Raw genomic sequence first — 23,271 nt, 5'->3', positions numbered from 1 at the left:
AACTCCAACACATAACTTTGTTTAAATGCCTTTAAGCACATGTTTATTAAACAGATTTTCAGATTTGCAACATGTTTAAGTTTTTATTTATTTATCTTAAACAACAGACATCTTTGTTTTAAATTTCTAACAAAAAGTGAAGGGAGCTCCCAGGCTCAGCAGCATGTCTTATGAAGTTAAATGAAAACTTAAACAAATAAATAGCTCTCTAAAGTTTTCTACAGTAAATAAAGTTTTCCAAAATTTCAATATAACTGAAATTTTTCACTTGTCTTTGTTTTAAAGGGATATTTAGTTTTTTTTGAGTGGGGTTGTATGAGTTTTAAATCACTAGTAATTGTAGGGGCCACAATGGATGCTGCTCAGCTCATCCCCTGTGATGAGAAACTGCAGGAGAAATAAGCCAAAATAACCAAGTTTTAAATTGATCTCGGATTAAAAAAATGCATAAAAATGCCAATTATCGGCCCGGTCGATAATCAGTCTATCCCTAATAAATTCCTATTTGTCTCAGAGTGTAAGTGCAATATAAATGTAGGTTTCAACTTAATTTTGTTTCCTAGAAACAAACACACTAAAGTCTTAAAATGACGAGATCTGTCAAATTTTTTTTTTTTGCCTTTAAATCAGTTTCCTAAGAGCTTTCCTAAAGAACACAAGAACCAAGGCTTATAATTTATTTATTTACATTCATACAAAATCCAAATAACTCACAAACATGTCTGTTTGCTTTCTTTTTACACAGTTTGATTCTTAACACGAACAGACAGAAGGCAGTACATTTCTTATACAAATGTGAAAGAAAAGAAACAAATACTATGACGACAGAAGCCCCTTAATCAGCTCTGTGATCCTTAATAAGGAGTCAAGAAAAAGAGATGACGAGACATTAAGGCAAGGGCAGGGACACACAGGCCAAAGTAAGGGCAACAAAACACTTTAAAAAATGCTCACTTCTTCCTCCTAACCCAGCAGTGAAAAGTGTAGGGGTTTAAAAAGGAACGCAGAGAAATCAATCTCCATTCCATGAAGTTTGAAAGACAAGAGGGACAAAAACAAGCATCCATCTAACCACCTCCTAAGGCTGGGGTTTGTTGTTAGTTAAATCTGTTAGTCCTACATACCAAATGTATCTGGAAACCCACCAAACACACCGGGGAGGTTTGTTAGAAAGCTCCCTGATCCACTTTTCCGCTGTTATGTTGTGTAACATTGTGTTGTAACAGCAGGAGGGCCATGATATCTGGGGACTTATTTTTACCCATCAGGCTGCCTTTGACATCAACAACACATAAACCAGCGACGTAAGAAGAAAACACAACACTGGAATCTCAGGATAATACATTTACATCACCGTTTGGTGAAAAGATATAAAAATGACCATTAGAAATAAATGCAAGAAAAGTACTCTCCCATCGCACAGTCACGGATTGAAAACATTTGCAGTTCACACGTTATTTTGACACAAGGTTTTTTTTGACACTTCTTTCCCCAGTTTGTGCTGAGGACACTAACTTGACGGTCATTTTGTTCAGAGCAGCTCGCTCTTCAAGATTCTGTGCAAACATTCAATGCATATCCATACAGTAAACATTTTATATATATGTATTATTTATATATATCTCTATAGAACATTACTTTCCGCAAGTTATGGCAGTACTGTCACACACACACATTTTGTCCTGGAGACAAAATTAGACACAAAAGACAACTGCACTGCTTTTAACTTTTCAGATTTTTTTTAAAGAGAATGCACAACACCTTTCACTTAGTTACCTTTATTCAGTCACTGTACGTGTTAAATACCACGTTATTTACAAACTGATCTAAAAAGTCAAAATCTGCTGAAAAGTGACTTTGATTTCCTGTAAATGTAGATGCACTTAGTAATTAAAAACCTCAGCCCTGAAGATTTCAAAAAATACAATAAAAGGAGGCATCACTTGCATTTTTTTTTCAGTGATCTGAAAAATACGAGAAAAACAACAGCTTTCTAGTTTTCTCTGAAGATTTAGTCGACAAACTAAAGGTCAGGTGGGCTTAAAGTAACATCTATAGAAACTTTGGATGAAACCAAATGATCTTTATCAGATTAAAAATCCTTACACCATGCCTTAGCACCAAAATTACAGAGAAACTTGCATCCCTGCATTAGGTCCAGTACTTCTCACTGTGACTGCTCCAAGGCCACTAGAACGTTCTCAAATGAAACATTGCATACCTCATAAACAAGTGGACACTGTGTGCAAAACCATCCGTAACTTAATGCGTCACCAAGAGTAAAAGCTTTTTTTGGTTTCCTCTCTCTCTCACTCAAATAAGAAACAAAGTGTAACTAAAAGCTGACCTTTGATCCCCGCTTATACCCATGACTTCCACTGACGACAGTAAAGACGTACCTACAACCTAATCCTGGCTACGGTGACACATCCACAGCTCTGAGCTGGGAAGGGAAACATTTGGAGAACATGCTGCATATATATTTGGTTAAAAAGTGGCTTTTCCTAAGAGTTCAGAAGCTCTACCACCAGTAGCTGGTGTTCCTAACAAGCAACTGTATCTCAAGTCTTTTATTTATGGAACACTAACTAATATACAAAACAAGCGTCTACATGGCTCCACGATTTGCCCTCTGAGCTCTGCCCCCCCTCCGCTCCCCTCTAGATGTAGCAGCTCCTCAGTTCTCTGACTAAAAAAAGTGCTTTCCTGCCCCGTTAGGAATAAGCTTCTTTGAGAGGAATCTAAAGGGGTCAAAGACTACGATAAAAGTTGGTGAGGTAACTGTGCTTGATCTTGCACTTCCTGCTGTGAGTGAAGATGTCTGGGGAGAGGAAGTCTGGCAGTATACTCAAAGACTTTGTGCTGAAGTTTGATTCTTTCATCTGACTTCCTCTTTTTCTTTCAACACCTGTCCCAGACTAGCAGGTCTGCAACATTTATTTTTTTTCCTAACTTCACTAGAAGCAAAAAAAATTAAATTGGTAAGTTCACAAACGCTAAAGTGAGATTTTAATTTCTTTTAACAAGCTCTGGTATGCTGTTGCCTGCCTGGTTTGTGCTTACATTCTTGTCTTCCTACCATCTGGCAGAGCTGTCATTAAATCCGCTGCTTGCAGACTTTGTGAACATTCCAAATTCAATTTAGCAAGCCTGACATCAGAGAGACACGATGCAGGAAAACACTTTTGGGTTTGAGGGTTTGTTCCAGAGTGGACGAGAGGAGCGAAGGAGAGAAGCTCGTGGGGTCTGAAAAAATCCTCTCATCCTTCCAGGAGCTTTGATGAGTGGAGGTAGGGGCTCCTGGACTTAGCTACAGGTTTATGTGAGGACCAAGGATCAGCCAGGTTTTGTGTCTGAGGTCAGAGTTGTCAGCATGACTCCTCCAGGGCATTCACTACCTGCTCCAGGATGTCCGGGCAGTAATCTGCGATCTGCTGGAGAACAGAGTTGGCGTACTCCTGCAGCTCTCCGCTCTCCTTCTCACACACCTCCAGCTCCCGCTCCAACTAGAGGGGAAAAACATCAAAAGGAGTTTCAATCTCACAGTCAACTAAAATTAAATAATGTAATGAAAAAAGGAACTGATAACATTACTGTGAATGTGAAATTAGCAATGCAGTGAAGGAAGGAAATTTCCATTTCCATTTACTCTCCCTTTACTCTCCCTTAAAGCAGCAACCACTGATACAAATATAGACAGAAGCATTGCATGACATTGCAAATTTAAAACACTAGAAGAGAGCCTGCTGTAACCACTTGATTTAAACTCTTAAATATAACTATAACTTTATGATCCTCAAGGGACAGATGTAATTAAGAAAAACAACTGTCAACTGGGAAATCTTCCTCCACCTGCTCCACGCTCATCTTCTGGACCTCCTCCTCCCAGTCTTCAGGGTCGCTGTGGTGGTAGTGAGAGGGCGGCGTGAGCTGACTCAAGATACTGGGGTCCCGGTCATGGCAGAGGTCTGTCAGGTGGGCGATGTAGAGCTTGAGTTTGCTGCGGTTTTGGGACAGGGCTATAAGGGGGGGTATCATCTGCAGGATGGGAGAGAACAGTGTGAGGAATGTTACATTCTGTTATATTAACAGAGTGAAAGAGGAATGAGAAGAAAAAAAATGTAAGAAGACAAAATGATGCCTCTGTTGCAAAGGTTGAACATAATGATGGACACAAACACAAGAGCCCACTTAGGTCAGCACTGTTTTCAAGAGAGAAAGACAATAAATCATAACGTGCATGCATGTTTATGAACCTATCACTGCCTCAGCTAAGAGCTCACCCTGTCGGGATGGGCTATAAGAGTAGAAACTGTTACTTGTATATGTGCAGCACAACTAGGTGACTAACTGCAATTTATTACACAATTTGGAACCTACCCGAAACACCAGTTTCTATTAGTCATAGGCGAATCCCAAACTCTACACTAAAGTAATTTGTAGTATGTGCCTGATAACACCTTTTTGTAGAAGCAGTTATCAATAAAGTTTGGACAAATATATAAGATGTAAAACAATTATGCATAAAATAAGTTTATCTGTATGTAGGGTTGCAAAGGGGTGGAAAAATTCTGGTAAATTTCAGGAAAGTTTTGGGTAAATTTCCATGGGAAGTTAAGCTGGGGATTTTTGGAAATATTCCAAATTGGAAACTTTCCATGGGAATGATGGGAATTTATGTGAAATAATGGGAATTGAGGGTAATTTAAAAAATATATCTTTTGGCCTTTTTGCCTTTATTTGCTAGGACAGCTGAATGGAGACAGGAAATGTGGAGAGTAGAGAGCGGGGGAAGACATGCAGGAAATGGTCGACCGGCTGGGAATCGAACCAGCGACCCCTGTGATGAGGACTGTAGCCTCTGTATGTGGGGCCACCTGCGCCCAAATTGAGGGTAATTTAATGGAAAGATATGATATCCAAGCATAAATATTTGTTTTGTTATAAGCAGACATCCATCCAAAATAGAAATCATCTGTGCATGTGATGGTGGAATGCACAGTGCATGTAGGGGGCATGGTTTCAATAGCCCTGCAGTAAGCAGTGTGCTATGGGCATGTGATTGCGGAATAGCATAGATATTCAACTGTGCTTGCATGAAATCTGGTTGTTTTAGTCAGGATTATGCTAAAATATATTTTCTCCAACTATATTTTAGTTCCTTATTAAGAGCCAACCTTCAATTTAGTAATTCCTGGTTTATTCCCATAAATTCCTTTTAATTCCCATGGAAAGTTACCAATTTTGAAAATTCCTGGAATTTTGCAACCCTATCCGTTTGTTACTATAAGTAGTTTAATCACTTTTGTTATCTATTCTGCTTTTGTAAGTTTTTTAGATAAATATCCACTATTTACAGTCATGTCTTTGACTATATTTAGATTGCCTAAAGATGTAAACACTGTAATGTAAGGCACATAATTACATACTGGAGATACTACAGATACTGTTTTCCAGACATCGTGTGATGTCATGATAGTGTCCCATTCCTCATTTCTTTAATCATCTCAAGCCCTCGTGCACAGCACACCTGACACTCCATTAAAGTCTCTCAGAGTTAAATATGTAGGCTTCAGTATGGAGATTGGGGTTGGGCAGAAGTGTTGGGAGCTAATGATAAGCTCCAGAGCAGTAGCATGCAAAGCTAAGATGCTCACACAGATACAGATACAGATACACACAGTTGATCCCTGCCCTTCATAAGCCAGTTAGAAGTAATAAATGAAGAGTGTTACAGAGCAGCAGGAGAGACATCATGCAATCATCACAATGACCAGAAACAAAAAGGGGAGTGGAATAAAATATGACAAAATGAGAGACATGACAAGTCAACATGCGACGATAAGAGGTGTGACAGGTTTGGCTTTTCAAACAAGCTCACCCTTCTGAAAGAAAACGGCTGAGAGAGAGAGAGAGAGGGGGAGGGTAAAAGGCTGGCTATGCCCATATACCCTCCTCATCATCCTTATAGCCACAAGGTAAGCCAATCGCAGCGTTAGAAAGGAACATTTGTTAGTGTGCATACTAAGAGGAGTTAAAAAGGCAGTGGAAAAACTTACATTTCATAACTGTATTTCAACTCAAGCAACACAATTCTTTATACAACAAACATTACACATTTGTTAAACAATCAACTGCAAAAATATCCTAGACTTTGTAAAAATGGAAACATGAATAGGTTGTTGTAACGTAAGCTACCTGATCTGGAGAGGGTTTGTGATTTGTGTGGTCGGGGGCTGTCTTCAGATGATCATCCTCATAGTTGTCTGCCATCAGTTTCATTCTGTTCTGAGTCTGTAAAGTAAGCATTGTATGAATAAAAATCACAAAACAAAATCAGGTTAATTGACAATTTTTTTGATCTACAAAAGGTCCAGAAACTTTAAAATGTTCGTCAATTTTTCCCCCCAGATGCCAAAGCGCTTCTTTTCCAACCAAGAGTAAGGAACCCTAGGAGCTTTCTTTCATTCGGTAACAAAGAAAAGCAGCAAATCTCTAGTTTTAGAAGATGGAAAAAGAAAATTTTGAGATATTATTAAAATCATTAGTATCTGTGAATAAATTTCCCTTAATAATTGACCATCTGTGTCAGCTGTATATCCGCTACTTAACAGCAAACAGAGGTGTGTGTGATGTAATTTTCCATATGTACAAGTACAAAAATAACAGGACTAGTGCAATGTATGTAATGTAAGCTGAGGCTTTACAAATACCTTATATTGTTGACTGTTCCAAAAACTTTTGGTCACTGTGTAAAATGCTAAAAACTTACTTTGTGCACCATCAGCTGCTTCATGTTTTTAATTAAAATATTGCTCTATGTGTCCAATTGAAGAGTTCATTTGCAAAAACAGTTAATTCACTTTTGAAAAACTAAAAAAATGTTTCAAAAAACATATTTTTCTATTACTAGCTTTTGGTATTATCAATGAAGTGAGGTTGGGTGGCTTTGAGTAAGTCAAAATGACTAAACTTATCAGAGGTATCTTGAAAATTTAACTTTATTAGGAATCTATATAAAAAAGAAATCTGGTTTTTGAAGATGTATAAAAACGGAGTTATCTGTTTTTGCAAATGAACTCTACAATTATTTATATATTGAAACAAAGAGGCAACATAAAGAAATATATTCGATCAAAGATTCAATGCATGCTGAAGTATTAAAGTTTAGGAGGATCAATCGTACAGCGAACCAATGAGGAACCGGTTTGATATGGTACCATGGTTTTATTCAGCTTTTTGATTGGTTCTTCACATTTTCCTCATTATAAACGATGATAAACTGCAGTCCAACCACAGTTGTCTGATTCTTTTTTTGCTTGTTCTGGTAAAACACAGATTGCCTGGATTCTGTTCCCAACTGGTGAACATATTCTGTGAGAGTGATGTTCAGAAAGGATAAATAACATCATTGTTACATTGTTAAGGCTTCCTGAATGACTGGAACATCTCAGTCATATATTCACGATCAGCCCCCTCCCCACCTGCTGCTTCAGCTGCTGCACCAGTCTGTCCTTCTCCCTCTTCAGCAGAGCCACCTCATCCTGGGTCTTCTTTTTCTTAGAAGAGGACAACTCCAGCAGGGCGATGTTCGCATCTTTCTCGCTAATAGCGGCCAACAGCGCCTCCTGTCTGTGAGGGGAGCGGGAAACAACATGGCATTTCACCAAACAAGTAAATAGCTCAGCTATCATTTATTATTCATGCTGCAAAACCATGCTGCCAGCAGGGGAAGGCCAGAAATGGATGACATTTTACAAGATGAAGGTAGGTAATCAATACTCGGGGGTTGACTCCACCCTACTGTGCGAGTGTGTTTTCTTACTTCATCTCCAGCACCTCCTCCAGGTGTTTCCTGCGCTCAGCTCGCAGGGTGGAAAGGTGTGCCTCCTTCTCACACAGAGACTGCTGGGTGGAGGCCAGCTTAGCCCTCATGGACTCCAGCTCTTGCTTCACCTTCTCCATGGCCCCCAGCAGCTCCTCCATCTGGGAACACACGTACAAATGCATCGATGTCAACAACTCAATCATGAACAGATTGAAACAAACAACCCAGAACCATCAGTAAAAGCAGGGGTCTTTTCTGCGTGATATATTTATTTTTCATATACTGTTCTGGTGGGAGAGGGTAAGCAGATTATATGTGGGCTTTTTGGAGGGACTACAGGTCAAATATAGCACATATAACAAACTATTCCAATGACTTTTATTTACCTGTTATTTATATAAGGGCACAAGAGCACCATTGTTTATTACTATAATTACAATTGACTCCATGAAAGGGTGACTAATTCATCCCAAGAATTATCAATTTTATTGGTTACTTGTACAAGCCAGCAATCAGTCAGCATCGACATGTTTCACATTTAAACAGCAGGTAAACAAAACAACATGAGAGAGAGTAACACTGGCTTAAACAGCAACACCTTACAAAATAATGCAATCCAACACCAAACCCTTAAGTCCTCCGAAATGATCTAACTTTATTCGACTGCAGGGCTGTCGCTAGACTGCATGACATGTACAAGTGTTGCTGTTATTGTGTCCACCCCTGTGAGTATTGTTGCTCACTAATGGCGGTCACACAAACTGGGCTCATACCTTTGACAACTTTAAGTGGGCGAGGTTGGACTCATGCATTGGATTGAGTGAGTGCTTCTGAGAGGCAGTATGTAGCAGAGAGAAAACAAGAGAAAACGACAAGCAAAGATAAAGGAACTGAGAAAGAGACGGAGAGCAGAAGAGAAGAGAAGAGGGTGGTGAAGGAAGAATGAAAAACACCATAAAAAGATGAGGAAGAAACTACACAAATACAACCCCAACATATCGTCCCTTTGTTTTAGATGTGGCTCAGAGGAAGGGACATTCCTGCACTCTACCTGGCAGTGCTCTAAACTTCAGCGGTTTTGGAAGAGAGTATGTGACACTATCTCTAGCATTTATGATGAAATTCTTCCAATGGATCCAGAGATTTGCTTTCTGGGCAACCCTTCTAATTTTAATTTCAAAGATAGCAATGCTATCAGGCTTATAGAAATCTTGTTGATCATTGCCAAAAAATGTATTGCCTTAAAATGGAAATCAAATGTTGACATTCCTGTCGCACTCTGGCTCTCTGAAATTAATAAATGTGTCCCGCTAGAGAAAATAACTTAAAGCCTGAGAAATAGGAGTAAAACATTTCATAAGATATGGCAACCCTATCTGGACTACATGGAGAACCTGCCATCTCACATGATGGACTGTGCCACTGTATAACAAAATTGTATTGAGAATGTCTTGAATATCACCTTTGAGGTGAAGATTCATTTTTGTAACCTTTATTTAATTTCAATTATTAATTATAATTTTGTTTTGTTTTTCTATTCTTTATCGTTATTTTGGAACTACTTACTGTCTGTTTTTATTTTGTAATATTAACTCCTCTCATACAGTAGGCTTCCTTCTCTTCTTTTCTGTCCTTTGTATAAGTCTATTTTCTGTTTGTGTTTAAATTTGAAAAGCTAAATAAAATATTCTTTAAAAAAAAAGATGAGGAAGAAAAGAGTCTCTACGAAGGAGCGATTCATGTTTAACTGTGGTTAGAAACGCACGTACTGCAGGAGTGATCCTTTGTTAATATTAATGCTTTGAAGTTGGAGTGTGTTTGAGTTTAGGAAGACGTTTGTGTACCTGTTTCTCCTGCAGGGACCGGGCAGCCTCCTCCTGTGCCAGTACCATCTCTCTCTCCGCAGTGATCTGAACACTCTCTCTCAGGGCCTCCTCCAGCTCCTCTATACGCTCCGACTTCAGACGCATGGTGTCCTTAAGAGCAGGAGCAGTGTGAGAGCAAATGAGGGTTTGTTAGATTCTGAACTAGCGGAATCACCATTGCAACATGTGAATTTGTCTCACCTTCACCTGCTGGGAGCTCTCAGACATGTTGTCCTCTCTCTTCCTGGCCTCATCCATGAGTCGAGCGTTCCTACTCTTCTCCACCTGCTCCTTGTGCTTCAGAGACGCCACTTTTTTTGTCTGGTCCTTCGTTTGCCTACAGAGACATCAAGTGATACATGGGAGAAGTTATATGTTGTGCAAATATCATCTAAAATGTAGATGTTATTTATTATTTGTATTAAGTGTAGGAGTAATCTAGGACAGTGTGGATGAATAGGTTGTCTCTAAAATAAACACATGGCAACGAAACAAATTCACTGTTCATACATATGGTGTGAAGGAGCAAACAAAAATCATTTTCAAATAAAAAAAAAGACATGATCCCTTGAAAGTTACGCTTGGTAAACCAAATACCATTTACAACCGAGTCTTACAGACTTGCTTTGGAAAGACTTAAGACAGACCTGCAAGGATAAAAAACGAAACAAAAAGAAAATAAAAAACGGTAAATGAGTGCGAGTTAAGTTAAATATGTCAGGACAAGGCTTTTGCTTTTGGTACCAAATAATATGAAGAGGTACAGATGGAGAGAAACCAAGGAGAGAAAATTAAAACAAGGATGTTGGGGTAGGGGAAAAGACAAAGAGAACAGATACTAACCTGGTGGCCAAACTGGTGGGGTGACAGATTTCCGATGTAAAGACAAGAAAGCAGTAAAAGAGAAAACAGACTCAGCAAAGAAAGAGGAGTCAATATGAAGATACAGGGTATGAAGGAGACCTCACAACCATCTCCAGACATTGAGATCACACCGTTTCTCACATACATGTATAGGCAGAAGAAAACAATTGTAGATACACTCCTGAAAGGTGGTTGCCTATGCTAATGCTAACTTGTGTGACTTTTCTTGCTAGCTTTTTTTTCCAACAGGTCTGGAAGCTGATGTGGTGAATGTAATTGGTAATGCTTTCCACAGCGTCATGATGTTGCTGGAGAAGGCCTACAGGGGGTTAACGGCCAAGCTAGATAGGTTGAAAACAGGCGGCAGAGAGAGAGCAGTGTAGCTGTCAACACCACATAAAGGCACCAACCAGCCTTATTGGCTAGACAGTCACAAAACAATCTGTATATTGTGTTTAAAGATGCTACTTATTCTGGAGCTATAACACTTACATAAGACTGAGAAACATTTATTATAAACTGTACACTCACACTGGCAAATCCCAAGCACATGGTGCAAAGTGGCCAGCATGTGTGTTCCCACCCACCTCTCCAGCTCATTGATCTTTTTGTCCTTGTCATTCTTCTCATTCTCCATTTCCCGAAGGATCTCCAGCAGGCGGTCCACCTCAGCCTGAGCCTTCCCAGAATCCTCTCTGTGGCGAGCCACTTCCTGTTCGAGGTTCTTAATGCGCTCAGCCATCTCAGTGTTGGCTTGAGCCTCCATGGCTGCATTCTGAGCCTGAGAACAGACAGGTTGTCAGTTAAAAATACATTTATACATTTTGTTTTAGTTGGCAGTTTGGGAAAGTTAGATAAGATGATCATATAAAGTAAATATTTAGTTGGATCAGGATGTCTCTATTTAGGGATCTTACTCTCTTCAGATGGTTCTCCAGCTTGAGGCACTCCTCTTTCTTTTTCTCCAACGAGATCTCCAGACTCTTGAGTTTGGAGTCCTTCTTCAGCCCAGAGGAGGCCAGGGATGAGGCATGCTCCTTGAGGTCCAACAGAGAAGTCTGTGTACATGTACACACACGCGCACACACACACACACGCACACACACACACGCACACACACACGCACACACACACACGCACACGCACACGCACACGCACAGATAAGTATAGATGAACCTGTTCCAGCATATCTATCTATCAGAGCCTGGGACTGAGGAGACTGAAAATACGCAGGCCTCCATGACTCATCGCAGAGTGAGTGTTTCTGGAAAAAACCCTGATGCTTGTTTCTGGCAATAATGTCTCACTGTATTAATAGAATCACAGTAAACAGGAATGTCTTTACTGTTAGCTTATTTTCATGTATCCGTTTCTCACCTCTCTGTCTGACAGGTCTCCCTGCAGTAAGCTCAGCTTCTCCTTCAGCTCCTTTAGTTCTTTCTTATTGCAATCAAGCTCCTCCGTCTTCTCCCGGTCGTCTCTGTCTCGCTGCTCTTTTAGGCGCTCGATGATGCGCTCCTGAAGAGAAAGAGGAGGTTAAGAAAACAATTTACCCATGCTTCCAAAATCAACCACTCGTAGCAAGAAGTGACTTTGTTTGCACGGACATGGCCCCACCTTTTCTGCAAGAGACTCCTCCAGTGTGTTGAGAGCTGTGTCAGTGTTAGACGTGTCCGCCTGCAAAGACTTCACTCTCTCCTTCAAGCTGCTCATCTGCTTCTCCTTGTCCCTCAGCTGCTCCTGCAGGTTCTCAATCTGCAGAGGAAGCACAATCGACCATCAGTCCCAGAATACATCAGCCATGTTGTTGTTTTTTTAAGACATCACAAGGTCTTTGTTCACATCACCTTCTTCTGTAGCACATTCACTTTGCGCTCCTTAACCTCCAGCATGTCTTTGAGGTCATGGATCTCCCCGTTGAGCGTGCCTTTCTCCTCTGACATTTCCTGTATCTGCTTGCTCTTCTTATTCAAAGTTGCCTCCTTCTCTTCCAAGCGCAGACGTAAGGCATCCACCTGGCATGGAGAAGGTTTAAAAATACATATTGATGTCTTGATAGGTATTAGTCTGAGACAGAGAGGAACAAGTCTCTCCTTTTAGTATACAACTTTGAGGAATACCTATTCAAAAGTCCTCTCTATAAGAGTGTAAAGAACTGTGTCTGCTGTACCTCTGTCTGTAAGATGGCTGCTCGCTGCTCCTTGGCAGTGAGGGACTCCTTGAGGACTTCAATATGTTGCTTGCTGTCCGAGAATTGGTTGTTGAGCGTCTCCAGCTTGGTCTGCAAACCAAGAAGCTCAGTGTCCTTCCTGGAGAGGTCCTGCTTCACCTGCTCCATCTAAAGAAAGAACAGGCCAAGAGGGGTAGACATGAAACAAAGCCTACATTGTGCATCACAGATTGTATTGATGGGTAAACCAAACACAAAAGACGGTCAGTCAAGTTTAAGCTCTGCTTTCTGTCATCTCTGACCTTGTTCTTCATGAACTTGGTGTGGCTGCGGTACACCTCCATCTGCTTCATCTCCTCCTGACGCTCCTCACAGCTCAGAAGTCCATTAGATTTCATCATTAGCAGCTCCTCCTCCATGTCTCTAAGGTTCCGGTCCATTGAGATGATTTTTGCATCCTTGTGTTGATGAAGAGGATGTAAATATGTAAACAGAAACACCACTAACACAATCTTACACACATCTCAATGAGAATCCTCACCTTCATGTCGATAACAGTCTGTAGAGCCTTGGTTTTGGTCGATTCTGGGGTTCCTTCATATCGACGATGCAGCTCCTGTAACATCAGATAAAAAAAGAAAGAGTTCTGTGAATGCTTGTAAGAAATGTATGAAAGAAATGGAATTTACTGTGAAAAGCTGCCACTGAACTGCTAATGCTGCCTGCTGAAAAAGATGAATTAGAAGTTATGTATCAAATAAAGGGGAAAAGAGCAAAAACAAAATGTGTAGTCTAACCTTTTTTTTGTATTATTTAATATTCTTATTATTGCTATTATTATTAGATTTTTTACTTATTTATTTTCAAACTGTGAATTCCAATTCCATTATAATCTATATTACTTTTTGTGTCTTTATTTCCTTTACTTGCATAAAATGTAAAAACTTTTTTTTTTAAGTTATGTATGATAGAAGATGAATGTGGAAAACCACTTATGGTGAAGTAATAGTTTGCTGTTTGAATTGAGTTTCTATGTGAATCTGTGACTGAGTTATGAAGGCTTCAAAATGGTTGGAGAAGTTTTTAAAATGTGGCGAAATTTGAATAAGACGAGTATAAAAAGTTAGAGCAGTAATGTCCTAAATGGGTTGAAGGTTGTACAGGAGTTGAAGGTTCTAGTTTGAATATGCATAACTTGTAACATGCAACAAAAATATGGCTTAAAGTAGAAGAACGTGGTGTAAATGCCTTTCAGTATTCACAGCAAATATCATTTTTTTAGAAAAAAATGAATGGACCAATCATATATCTCCTGTGGTTATACTTGACATCACCTCTCTTAATGCATTAATCTCTCGCTCTCTCTGGTCCAGTAAACTCTCAAGGTGATGCCGGTGCATCTCTGCATCAGCCAATCTCCTGGTCCGCTCCTGGTCCTCCTCTGACGCTTTGGCAGATGGTCCTGAGAGAAAATAGAAATAAAGATATTTATGTAATCTAAAGCTGGAGTCCTTGTAAAAGTGTTCCTAAACATTAATAGCCTTTAATCTTATGCTTCAGACAAAAACTTGTCAGCCCAGAGAACAATATCTAAAAGCAGTTTGTTCTCACCTCCACAGCCAACATAAAGCAAGAACAAACAACCAAGAGGCTAAAGCATTCAGAGTTGGATTTAACTGCAAATGTGTCTGTAATCTTTTTTTATATTATAAATGTGCCTCTTCTCACATTTCCTGTATCTGGTTTGATAATTAAGACACCTCTGGTACTTTGTGTCCCCAAGACTGCACCATGAAATTATTTTGGGAGACATCCATGCAACAGTCTGTGCATGAAGCCCTCAGATGTTCTTAGCCCCAGAAGCAGTCTTGGGTTTAAAGCACACATCGTGGTTAGTTTATGGAGCACCAAACCCATATTTGTCAAGTAGAGGAGTGAGTTTGGGTTGAGCTGTGGGTGAGACATAGTAGAAGTAACAGCCTGAGACCATAACCTTCTGAGAACCAAATCTTTTTGTAAGAAGGGTTTGGTTTATCTCTGCAGGGTTTCCTGTTTTTTTTTGACTGACTTTGACATCTAGTAAAATAATCAGAACTCCTTTACGGTAAGAAACTGTTTTGTAGCCCAGTTATGCTTTGGCTTCGACATCCAGCCTGCTTTAAAAGAATTCAGTGCCGTTGTGCCCAGAGGCTCTAAGCTACCTTTGCTCTGCAGCATCTCCAGCAGCTTCTTGATGGACTCATCCCTGGCTCCAAGAGTTTGCTTCTGCGTGTCAATCCTCAGCTCCATCTCTTCGAGGGTCTTTCTGAGGAGGAAGAGCTCTTTGGCCTGCCTATCGTGCTCGGCTTGAAGCCGCCGGTAGTTCTCCTCTGTGGGTTCAGAGGAAAGCGCCAGGTCCCGGCTTTGGCTAGACGGGTCTTGCTGGAGCAGCTGGTTCAGGTCCCTCTGGATCCTGAGCTCATCCTGAAGGGCCTGAACAGTCATCTGAAGATGCTGTGGACACAAATAGACGACGTGTGCATTTAGCTTCCTGTTTTCTGAACTTCAATGCAGAAAGACTTACATGACACACAAGTGCCACTTTTTAATTAATTGTACAGTCTCCTCAACATTTTATAGGAGCGGATCCTTGTTAAACATTAAAATCATCCTCAAGTCGTGACTGAACATTCAGTAGTGCCCCAACAGAAGCACCCCCAACAGCCTGAGAGTTGTGGACAGTGTTACGTTTCATGTGCAGAGAAATACAAGTGCTGAAACACAATCAGCCCAGTGTAGTATTGCATTGTTTGTGGCATCTGACGCCGTGGACACTTGGCAGAGCTGCTGCAAGACAGTAACACAGGGCTGTGTTACTCTCTGCTCTGAAGCAGCTGTGTGCGTTTTCAGACAACAGAACAAAAGGAGAAGTCAGTGTCTGTCTTCACTTCTCTCTGTCCTCCTCCACCTCCTCCTCCTCCAGCCCCCTCCCTTCCTTTCCTTTGTCATTCTCTCCTTCTCCCTCCACCAGCACAAACTATTCTCCTCTTTAAACACACAAACACACACACACACACTCATCTACCATGCCTGCTCTCTTGCCCTATCTCATCCCTCAAACACTCTCACCTCTCCTCTCTCTAACACTCCCTTTGCATCACCATCTCCACAGCGTGACTAAAGCTGACTCATTGCTCTGACTGCACCTTCAACTCCCCCCCTCTTAACACACACACACACACACACACACACACACACACACACACACACACACACACACACACACACACACACACACACACACACACACACACACACACACACACACACACACACACACACACACACACACACACACACACACACACACACACACACACACACACACACACACACCTTCTGCCTTCCTCAGCCCTCATATTCTCACTCCTCGTCCTGCCTGAGGAGGGATAACAGTCAGGTCTTTGAGAGAGCACAAAGAGTAAAAGGCATGTGCTGCATCAGACTAAACTAATCCAAACATTTGAAATCACAGCTAGTAGTGACACAGTGCACAACGAAGCAGCAAACCCTGCTGCAAGTCATCCACAGCAATTGACCCCTGCTCACAAGCCTGAGTGTTAAAGATGCTCATTGTGTAATACAGTCTTTTTTTAATCTCCCTCTTTCATTATTAATATCTTACCTTGGATCGAATAACATTCATACAACTATGAATGAAACCACTGGACTTTGACCACATCCTATGATACATGTGATATTTCATTTTGTGACAAGGATTTCTTTTAGAAATAACAAATTGTAATTGGTTGATTTCTGGCCTTTTGTAACGTGTTAGGGGAGATGAAAGCCATTTTTACACTTTAATCAACTAAGTAATAGCAATCACTTATCACAGGGCTGATAGCTGAGCTGTGAATAAATCCCTCTTGTAGCAAGGATTCTGGCTCGCACGGAAAACACATCAAAATGATAAACACAGACATTAAAACTGCAATTGAAACTGATGAATGCACAGTGGGTTGGACCTACATTAAATAAGGAAATGCTGTTTAACTTAAGCTGTAATTAGCAAAATGCCTTTTAGCGAGTGTGTGTGTGTGTCCGTGCTTCCCATGTATGTGTGCCAATGTGGGAGGTGGAGGCTGACATATGAAAGCAGACATCTTTAAATTACAGCACCCACTGATTAGCCTTGTGCTGGTCGGGCATTACTGGGAATTAGTCCACAGTGTGATTCTGTGACTCAGCAGGAGTGAAAACTGCAAATTATACAGATGTGCCCGTCCATTCATGATCACAGTGAAACAAAGGCAATTTCTAATCATGAGTGGAACTTAATTTGCACAATTACACCAACATTCTGTAGGTTATAGGCCTTGTACCTACATTTATTCACTTATTCTAATTCTCACTCTCAATTAAAGCAGGATTGCCCACTTTCTTTATTTCAACTAATGTGTTTAAAGTACAGTTGAAACCCGAATGAAACCATGGAGTCCAGATCCTCACAACATACGTTCAACAGCCTGTCAAAGATCAGTGACAGGGTCAAGTACTTCAGATGTTGGATCAGTTCTTTTGTTTTAAAAACAAAGGAACAGTTACACCCCATTTATCCTTGTTACTCAAATGTAAGCAATCCAACAGAAGCTAATCCGTCACTGTTCAGCAGCAATGCTTGTTTTTTATAGCTTACCATTAGTGGAACAAATGAGCAGTACTGTAGTGTATTTGAAACATAGACTGTATAAAATATGACGTCACCCATCTGTTTCTGAACGCTGTTTTGAAGCCAATCGGCAGCGGCAGCCATATTGCTTCTGTCGAGCCAGTGTGACGTAAAGAGGCGGGCTTTGAGCCTACTAGCCAACAGCTGCAGTGTTCCCACAGGCAGCTCTGCCTCTCATTGGAAGACTAGTAATCTCAATATCTTCGAAAGTGCAGCGTTGGAAAAAAATTCACCCCCCTCACAATGAGAGGACATCGAGAAATGAGCTATTCATACTACACTGGTCTTTTGTACCAGGCTGTAAACATGTTTATTTCTGCTGTAAAGATCGTCTTTTTCCCATTCATGTGTATGTGACTTCCGGTACTTCTGGAGCCAGCCTCAAGCGGATCCTCGATGAACTACAGCTTTTAACACTTCCGCATTGACTAATTTTTTTAGACCGGAGGTTGCCGCTTGATTTGAAAGCACAAGTAAAGGTGCATTTCGACCAAGAGTTCCGGGGTCTTTTGGCCCCCAGAACTACTTTCCCCAGAACTAAAAGGTTCCTGTGCCCCGATTGTTGTCTGCGTTTCGACCACGGGCTGAAGTCCCGGGTAGATTGTGCAAATCAGGCCAGTGAAGTATAGAGAAAAAAAAATTATACTAAATCATATTTTGAAATCTTAATAAAAAACTAAACTAGTATGCATTCCAAGGAACTCCCTCTGTGTTTCAACAACTGTGTTACCTCCACAAACACTGTTACATTCGACCGAAAGTCCCAGGATCTTTGAAAAGTACTACCCCCCAAGCAGGGGCTTTAAAGGGGGGAAAATGATCTACCCCTGAACTAAATTTAGACCCTGGTTCCTCCGGTCGAAATGCACGTAGTTCAGGGGTAAAGTCCCTAGTTCCGGGGTAAAGTTCCTGCGGTGGAAAAATGTCTTTAATTAATCAAAAATGCTAGGTGTTTATCATAACGCTATGGTTTTGAAATAAGATATCATATATGCTGTTTTACTCTGGACTTCGTCATATGCCAAGTTGGTAGAAGTCACCAAACCCAAAAAGAAAGCATATGTGTGTGTGCAGACTGACACATGCTAAGCATCACTTATATCTTAGGGCCAAGGGACAGAGGAAGGAAGTGATACCTAATGTTAAAGGGATTGAAAGACTTGAGAAAATTCTACATTTTTCATACCTAAAAACAGAAATTATATCCAACACTACATAAAATAAGTTAGTCCAGTAGACTTAATTTTGACTGCTCGTGGAGTCTAGATGTGAGAACTTTCACACTGGAAAGGAACTGGATGAGCTAAGAACTTTATAAAAGAAATATTATTAATCAATTCATTCAACACCAAAATAGAGACAGGCTATAGCACACACTGCAAGTTCCACTCTTAAATAGTTTTAATGTTATAGTTTATATTTCATTCCATGGAAGGGATAGTAGTATGACATGCTAGTTCGGCTAACTCTCCTGTCTCCAAAAGATTTGAGAAACCAAAAGAGAACAATAAATCTAAACCTTTCAAAAGGCCCATGATAAAAACACTAAATCAAAAGGTGCTAATCAATCCCACAATGTTACTGTTTAATTTAGCATGCATTTGTCCAAAGCCACATCGTCTCAGAGAAAGCAAGGCTCAAGAGAGGAGGAAACAACACTAGTGAGTGCCACAAACTACTTCAAGACATGTCCAATAAGGCACAGGTGAGGTGCTGACATGACACAGTGCAGTTATTTTCCTTCATTAATATCATGACCACAAGAGCATCAGCAATAACATAATCATCACATGATTTGCAACAGCCATCTTATTACAGCTCATTTCAACCATCTGAAGCTTTTTATTTTACTTGGTAGTTGATCTTCTATGAATAAACACTGCCTTTAAAATGTGTATTATGTGTCCTGTTCATCAAACACAGCAGTTTCTAAGACATACAGAAAGCAGCCATTACACATACAGCATGTTTTATCTATTGAGAGCACACATACAGCAGCATATGTATAAGAGGATTAACTAGATGTTCAAAAACTGGTTCTAACCTATGCAGAAAGAAGAAAGAGAGGCATACACAGTAAAGCTGACACACTGGAAGAAATGCATTTATCCACTCAATAGTCAGCCACATTACTGTCTCTACTCAGGTTGAGAAAATCAGTGTACAAATACTTAGACGGGATCACTCACTTGTGCTTCATCTTGAATCACACGGTATTGTTCCTTCCAGACAGTGATCTTGGAAACCTCATCTTTTCGGAGAGCCCGCTCCTTTTTCAGTTCTGGGCTCCAGAAGGTCTTGATAGAATTCATGGAGGAACTAAGCTTGCTCTCCTTAACTTCCACTTCTCGCAGCAGCAGCTCATTCTCACGCAGAACCTGGGAAAGCAGGGAAAAGGATGAGTACATAAACACTGTAATACAGGAGGCCTTTGGAAGCTGGCAAGTACACCTGTATTTCAGAAACTACACAAAATAGATTGACAAAATTAGATGACAAATCAAGTTATATACCTCTTTCAGCTGGGCCTGCAGGTCAAGTATGGTGTTGTCTCTGGCCTGCCTCAGAGAATGGGGCACAGTGGAGGCCATGTGGTGGTCCCCAAAGGCTAAAGCATCACCTGCCATCATGCCTGCTGGCAGTATAGCATTGGCAGGCACTGAGGTGGAAATGTTAGGGGTGCTAGCAGCCACAACCCCACTGTTGCTGCCCCTCGACCCATATGTCACTCTTTGTCTCCCCATCGTCGTCACTGTCCCACCACTTTTAGGCAGGTGGTCACCTGCTATGGCAACCTCATTGTCACTCAGGTACATTGGTCCTGAGGTGGCATACGCAGCGTTTAGGGACTGGATGTTCTCCATGGAAAGTGTCTTGCCTCCTGCCCCTCCAGGTCCCCCTCCACTGCCTCCAGTGCTGTTGGTGCGCCGGTGTCCCATCCGAGGAGAGCGGGGGAGGCGAGGGGAACGGCCTGATCCCTGATTACCTGTACTTCCTCCATCTCTTCCACCACTATGGTTGGCATCCCCTCTGCCAACAGATCGGGCACTACCGTACATCTTCTGCTTGATAGAGGAACGGTGCTGACAGCAGAAAAGTAGTACAGCCTCAACTATCTGTGTTTATTCTTGCTGAATTTTTGTGGTTCACTTTCACCAACTCTGCAAATATGTCTTGAGGATTCTGCCTGAACTGGAGAAAGCGTGCACAATGTGCATGATAAAATAGAGGTCTGGTGCACTCCACTTTCATGGACAGACAACGTTTGCAGTCTTCCCTGCTTCAACAAGTCAAACGCCAATCTGCAAAACAAATAAAAAGAATAAATTAAATCCATTTTAAAAGCTCAGTTGATCCATATAAACTGCACAGCAACAGCATACATAAATCATATTTTATTAAATGACATGACATATAAATGCGCACTAAACTGAAGCAGCGCTGAAATAAAACTGGGTATCCTTAGGACACAAGGCATTGGTTACTGATGTGCAGGGGTTCACCAGAGGTCATAACAGGTCTGTCTCAAAATGGTGACTAGTGTATTAAGTAAATGTAGATGAAGCACTGCGATAATGACAAGAGCTTCCCAATCTGTGCTCAGCTTTCACTGTATTAACTAGATTGCCTTTGTGCAGTACAGACAAACATGCAGCAGTCTGAAATCACAAGATCAAAATTATACTCTGGTTTTAAAGGAAGTCCTTGCTAATAGATGTATAACATAGTTTACATGAGGACAAAGAGGAGAAGCAGTGTGGAAACCTTGTACAGTCTATGGTGGAAACACTGTTTTTAGGCTTTTCTTTACGAGTGTTATCACATTACACTTAGCTAAAGGACACCCTACAGTCAGCCGTATGAGGCAGACCTAGACTCAATTCAGATGCGAACATGAGGGAAGTCAAAGTTTGTATAAAATGCTTCTAAATCCTTGTTTTGAGCTCTGTGATAGAGGTTAACATGTTAACGCTACAGTCTGCTCGGCCTTGCTAGCAGCGTTAACATAACGGCTAACTGTATCGACTTCACGAACCTTTAACTTCTAATTTAACCTGAAATGTTTAGATTTGATTGAAACATGTTCAAACTGCTCCTCAGATGTTACATGAAGTCCAACCGTGACATCTCTGAGTCTTTCTCCAAGGCGCTGACGCTTTGGATTAAAACTAGCAAGGGAGGGAAAAAGGGATTGTCAATGGTGGACGTTGCAAGGGGAAAAAATGATCTCTGCTTGTAAAATTGGACGAAAGTATATATAATAGTCCTTCTGTTAGATATCTGAGTATCTGACTCGATGTGAGTAGAAGAATTATCACCAAATATGACTCATTGGACCAGAATTGAAGCAGTTTGCACAATCCTAGCGACAGCGTAAAGGGTCTGCTCAGGAGACACCCACATCAAACCACATCCATTTCAGCTCCACAGAACGCCTTTTTGTTATAAGCTCAGCTTTTCTCCAGTCACTGGTACCTGACAGTGACTCTAGCAAAAGCCACGGAGACAGGTTTCATATAATATGTGCATTGGTTTAACGTTAGCTCGCCCTAACATACGGAGGCTAGCCCATCCGATTCCTGTGGTCAAGCAAAACCTCTATTTTTCTCGCTAACACAATAGCCACAATAAAATCCTCTACAAACAAACTACCTTTCTCGTTGTCAGGTGGATCTCAACCCGATGTCACCATTGAATCCTCTGTCAATTGGACATCAGCGGCAAAAACCTTCATTTTTAATAAGTCGATAGATGTCTATCTGATTTTCCCATCTTTTGCCAGCAGTAGCAGCGGCTCAGGAGAGCCAGGGCGCCTGAGTGACGTCAAGGGCTGCTGTGCGCGTCCCCGACGCTCTTCTTCGCCACGCTTGAGTTTTGAACGCGCGGTCACGAGCTTCTGGTGGGGGGCCTTCAGACTGGACCGCAAAAAAGACCACCAACAATTTAACAGCCTGCCAATATTTTGGCAAAAATGCATATCTTTGGATGAAACTAATGGGAGAGGTGTAATTGTGTCACTCTCTGGGGTCTTCAGAATTTAAATATGTATACAGGCACCAATGTAAATGTGCATTCCTATCCAAAATATAGGCAATCTTACTTCAAATTACTCACTTTTCCATATTTTGTGCATATACTGTGTTCTCCTTAATTTTAAAACTTTTTACGAAATATTTTAACAGGGAGTGTCGTCTTACAGCATGTTGAGACAATAAATGCCAGCAGAGGGCAGTGCCTGCCTATAAGAAAATGGTTTATCCTCAATAGTTGTCAACATCTAAGTATAAATATTGTGTTGATCGTTGTGACTGAATAACTCAGCTTTTTCACAAATCATGTTTTGTCGTCTGAGACAATTTCATATAATTTTGTATCATGTATTCAGCAAAGTATGGTGTGATCATAATGTGTTTTAGGAAACGTTAATGACCCTTTTCTAAAACATAAAGCACTTTAAAAAAATGTGTACAAAACTAAATACATTAAAGTCAAATATTATTTAAGGATTTTTTAAAGAATTTAAATTAAGGTCAATGTATATTGCAAAATAATTTTTTTGTTTATATTTATGTCCCATTTTCTTTTTAAAATCATTTTTATTTAATCGTTTTCAATGTATAAAGCAGAGTGAAAATACTCTTATGAACACACACCAAACAAGACAACACAAAGACGTAACAGCATGTCAGCATTAGCATGGATGAGTTTGCTTAGACTACCTTCTGTAATTAAACAATTCATTTTTAACTCATCCATGAGTATAACATTTGATAACTAATGCAGAAGCAAACTTTAAAGAAAATGTACAAAGGAAAAGATCTGCAACATCGAC

The 23,271-nt window shown here is 40.6% G+C and overlaps 1 protein-coding gene across 2 annotated transcripts; it reads right to left on the bottom strand.

The window, feature by feature from the left end:
* Positions 1-663: 663 nt before the first annotated feature.
* On the bottom strand, positions 664-22,273 carry LOC117814281 (ELKS/Rab6-interacting/CAST family member 1-like). Of its 2 annotated transcripts, none has more exons than XM_034685514.1 (20): positions 22,092-22,254; positions 19,952-20,740; positions 19,628-19,816; positions 14,929-15,220; positions 14,062-14,189; positions 13,269-13,343; positions 13,030-13,185; positions 12,728-12,895; positions 12,405-12,572; positions 12,175-12,312; positions 11,935-12,075; positions 11,475-11,615; positions 11,145-11,338; positions 9,901-10,030; positions 9,673-9,804; positions 7,826-7,986; positions 7,485-7,632; positions 6,199-6,294; positions 3,853-4,038; positions 664-3,506 (listed from the first exon to the last, which is right to left on the bottom strand). In XM_034685514.1, the coding sequence occupies exons 2-20, from the start codon at positions 20,495-20,497 to the stop codon at positions 3,369-3,371; spliced, it is 3,327 nt and encodes a 1,108-aa protein (XP_034541405.1). In that variant the 5' UTR covers positions 20,498-20,740; positions 22,092-22,254; the 3' UTR covers positions 664-3,368. The 2 variants fall into 2 exon arrangements, with proteins under 2 accessions (XP_034541405.1, XP_034541404.1); XM_034685513.1 differs by having other exon boundaries at positions 1,763-3,506; positions 9,895-10,030; positions 22,092-22,273.
* Between the last annotated feature and the right edge of the window lie 998 nt (positions 22,274-23,271).

This window comes from Notolabrus celidotus, chromosome 6 (assembly GCF_009762535.1).
Source record: "Notolabrus celidotus isolate fNotCel1 chromosome 6, fNotCel1.pri, whole genome shotgun sequence".
NCBI classification, from domain to species: domain Eukaryota; kingdom Metazoa; phylum Chordata; class Actinopteri; order Labriformes; family Labridae; genus Notolabrus; species Notolabrus celidotus.
Note: the sequence above shows the minus strand (reverse complement) of the source record. Positions and strands in the feature narration are given on the sequence as shown.

Excerpts from the sequence above, each read along its gene's own strand:
- LOC117814281 (XM_034685513.1), bottom strand. The coding sequence starts at position 20,497 with ATGTACGGTAGTGCCCGATCTGTTGGCAGAGGGGATGCCAACCATAGT. Across the intron at positions 11,616-11,934 it reads GAGACCTGTCAGACAGAGAG|ACTTCTCTGTTGGACCTCAA; the intron begins GTGAGAAACGGA and ends ACATGTACACAG. Across the intron at positions 9,805-9,894 it reads AGAGCTCCCAGCAGGTGAAG|GACACCATGCGTCTGAAGTC; the intron begins GTGAGACAAATT and ends CCTGCTCTTAAG.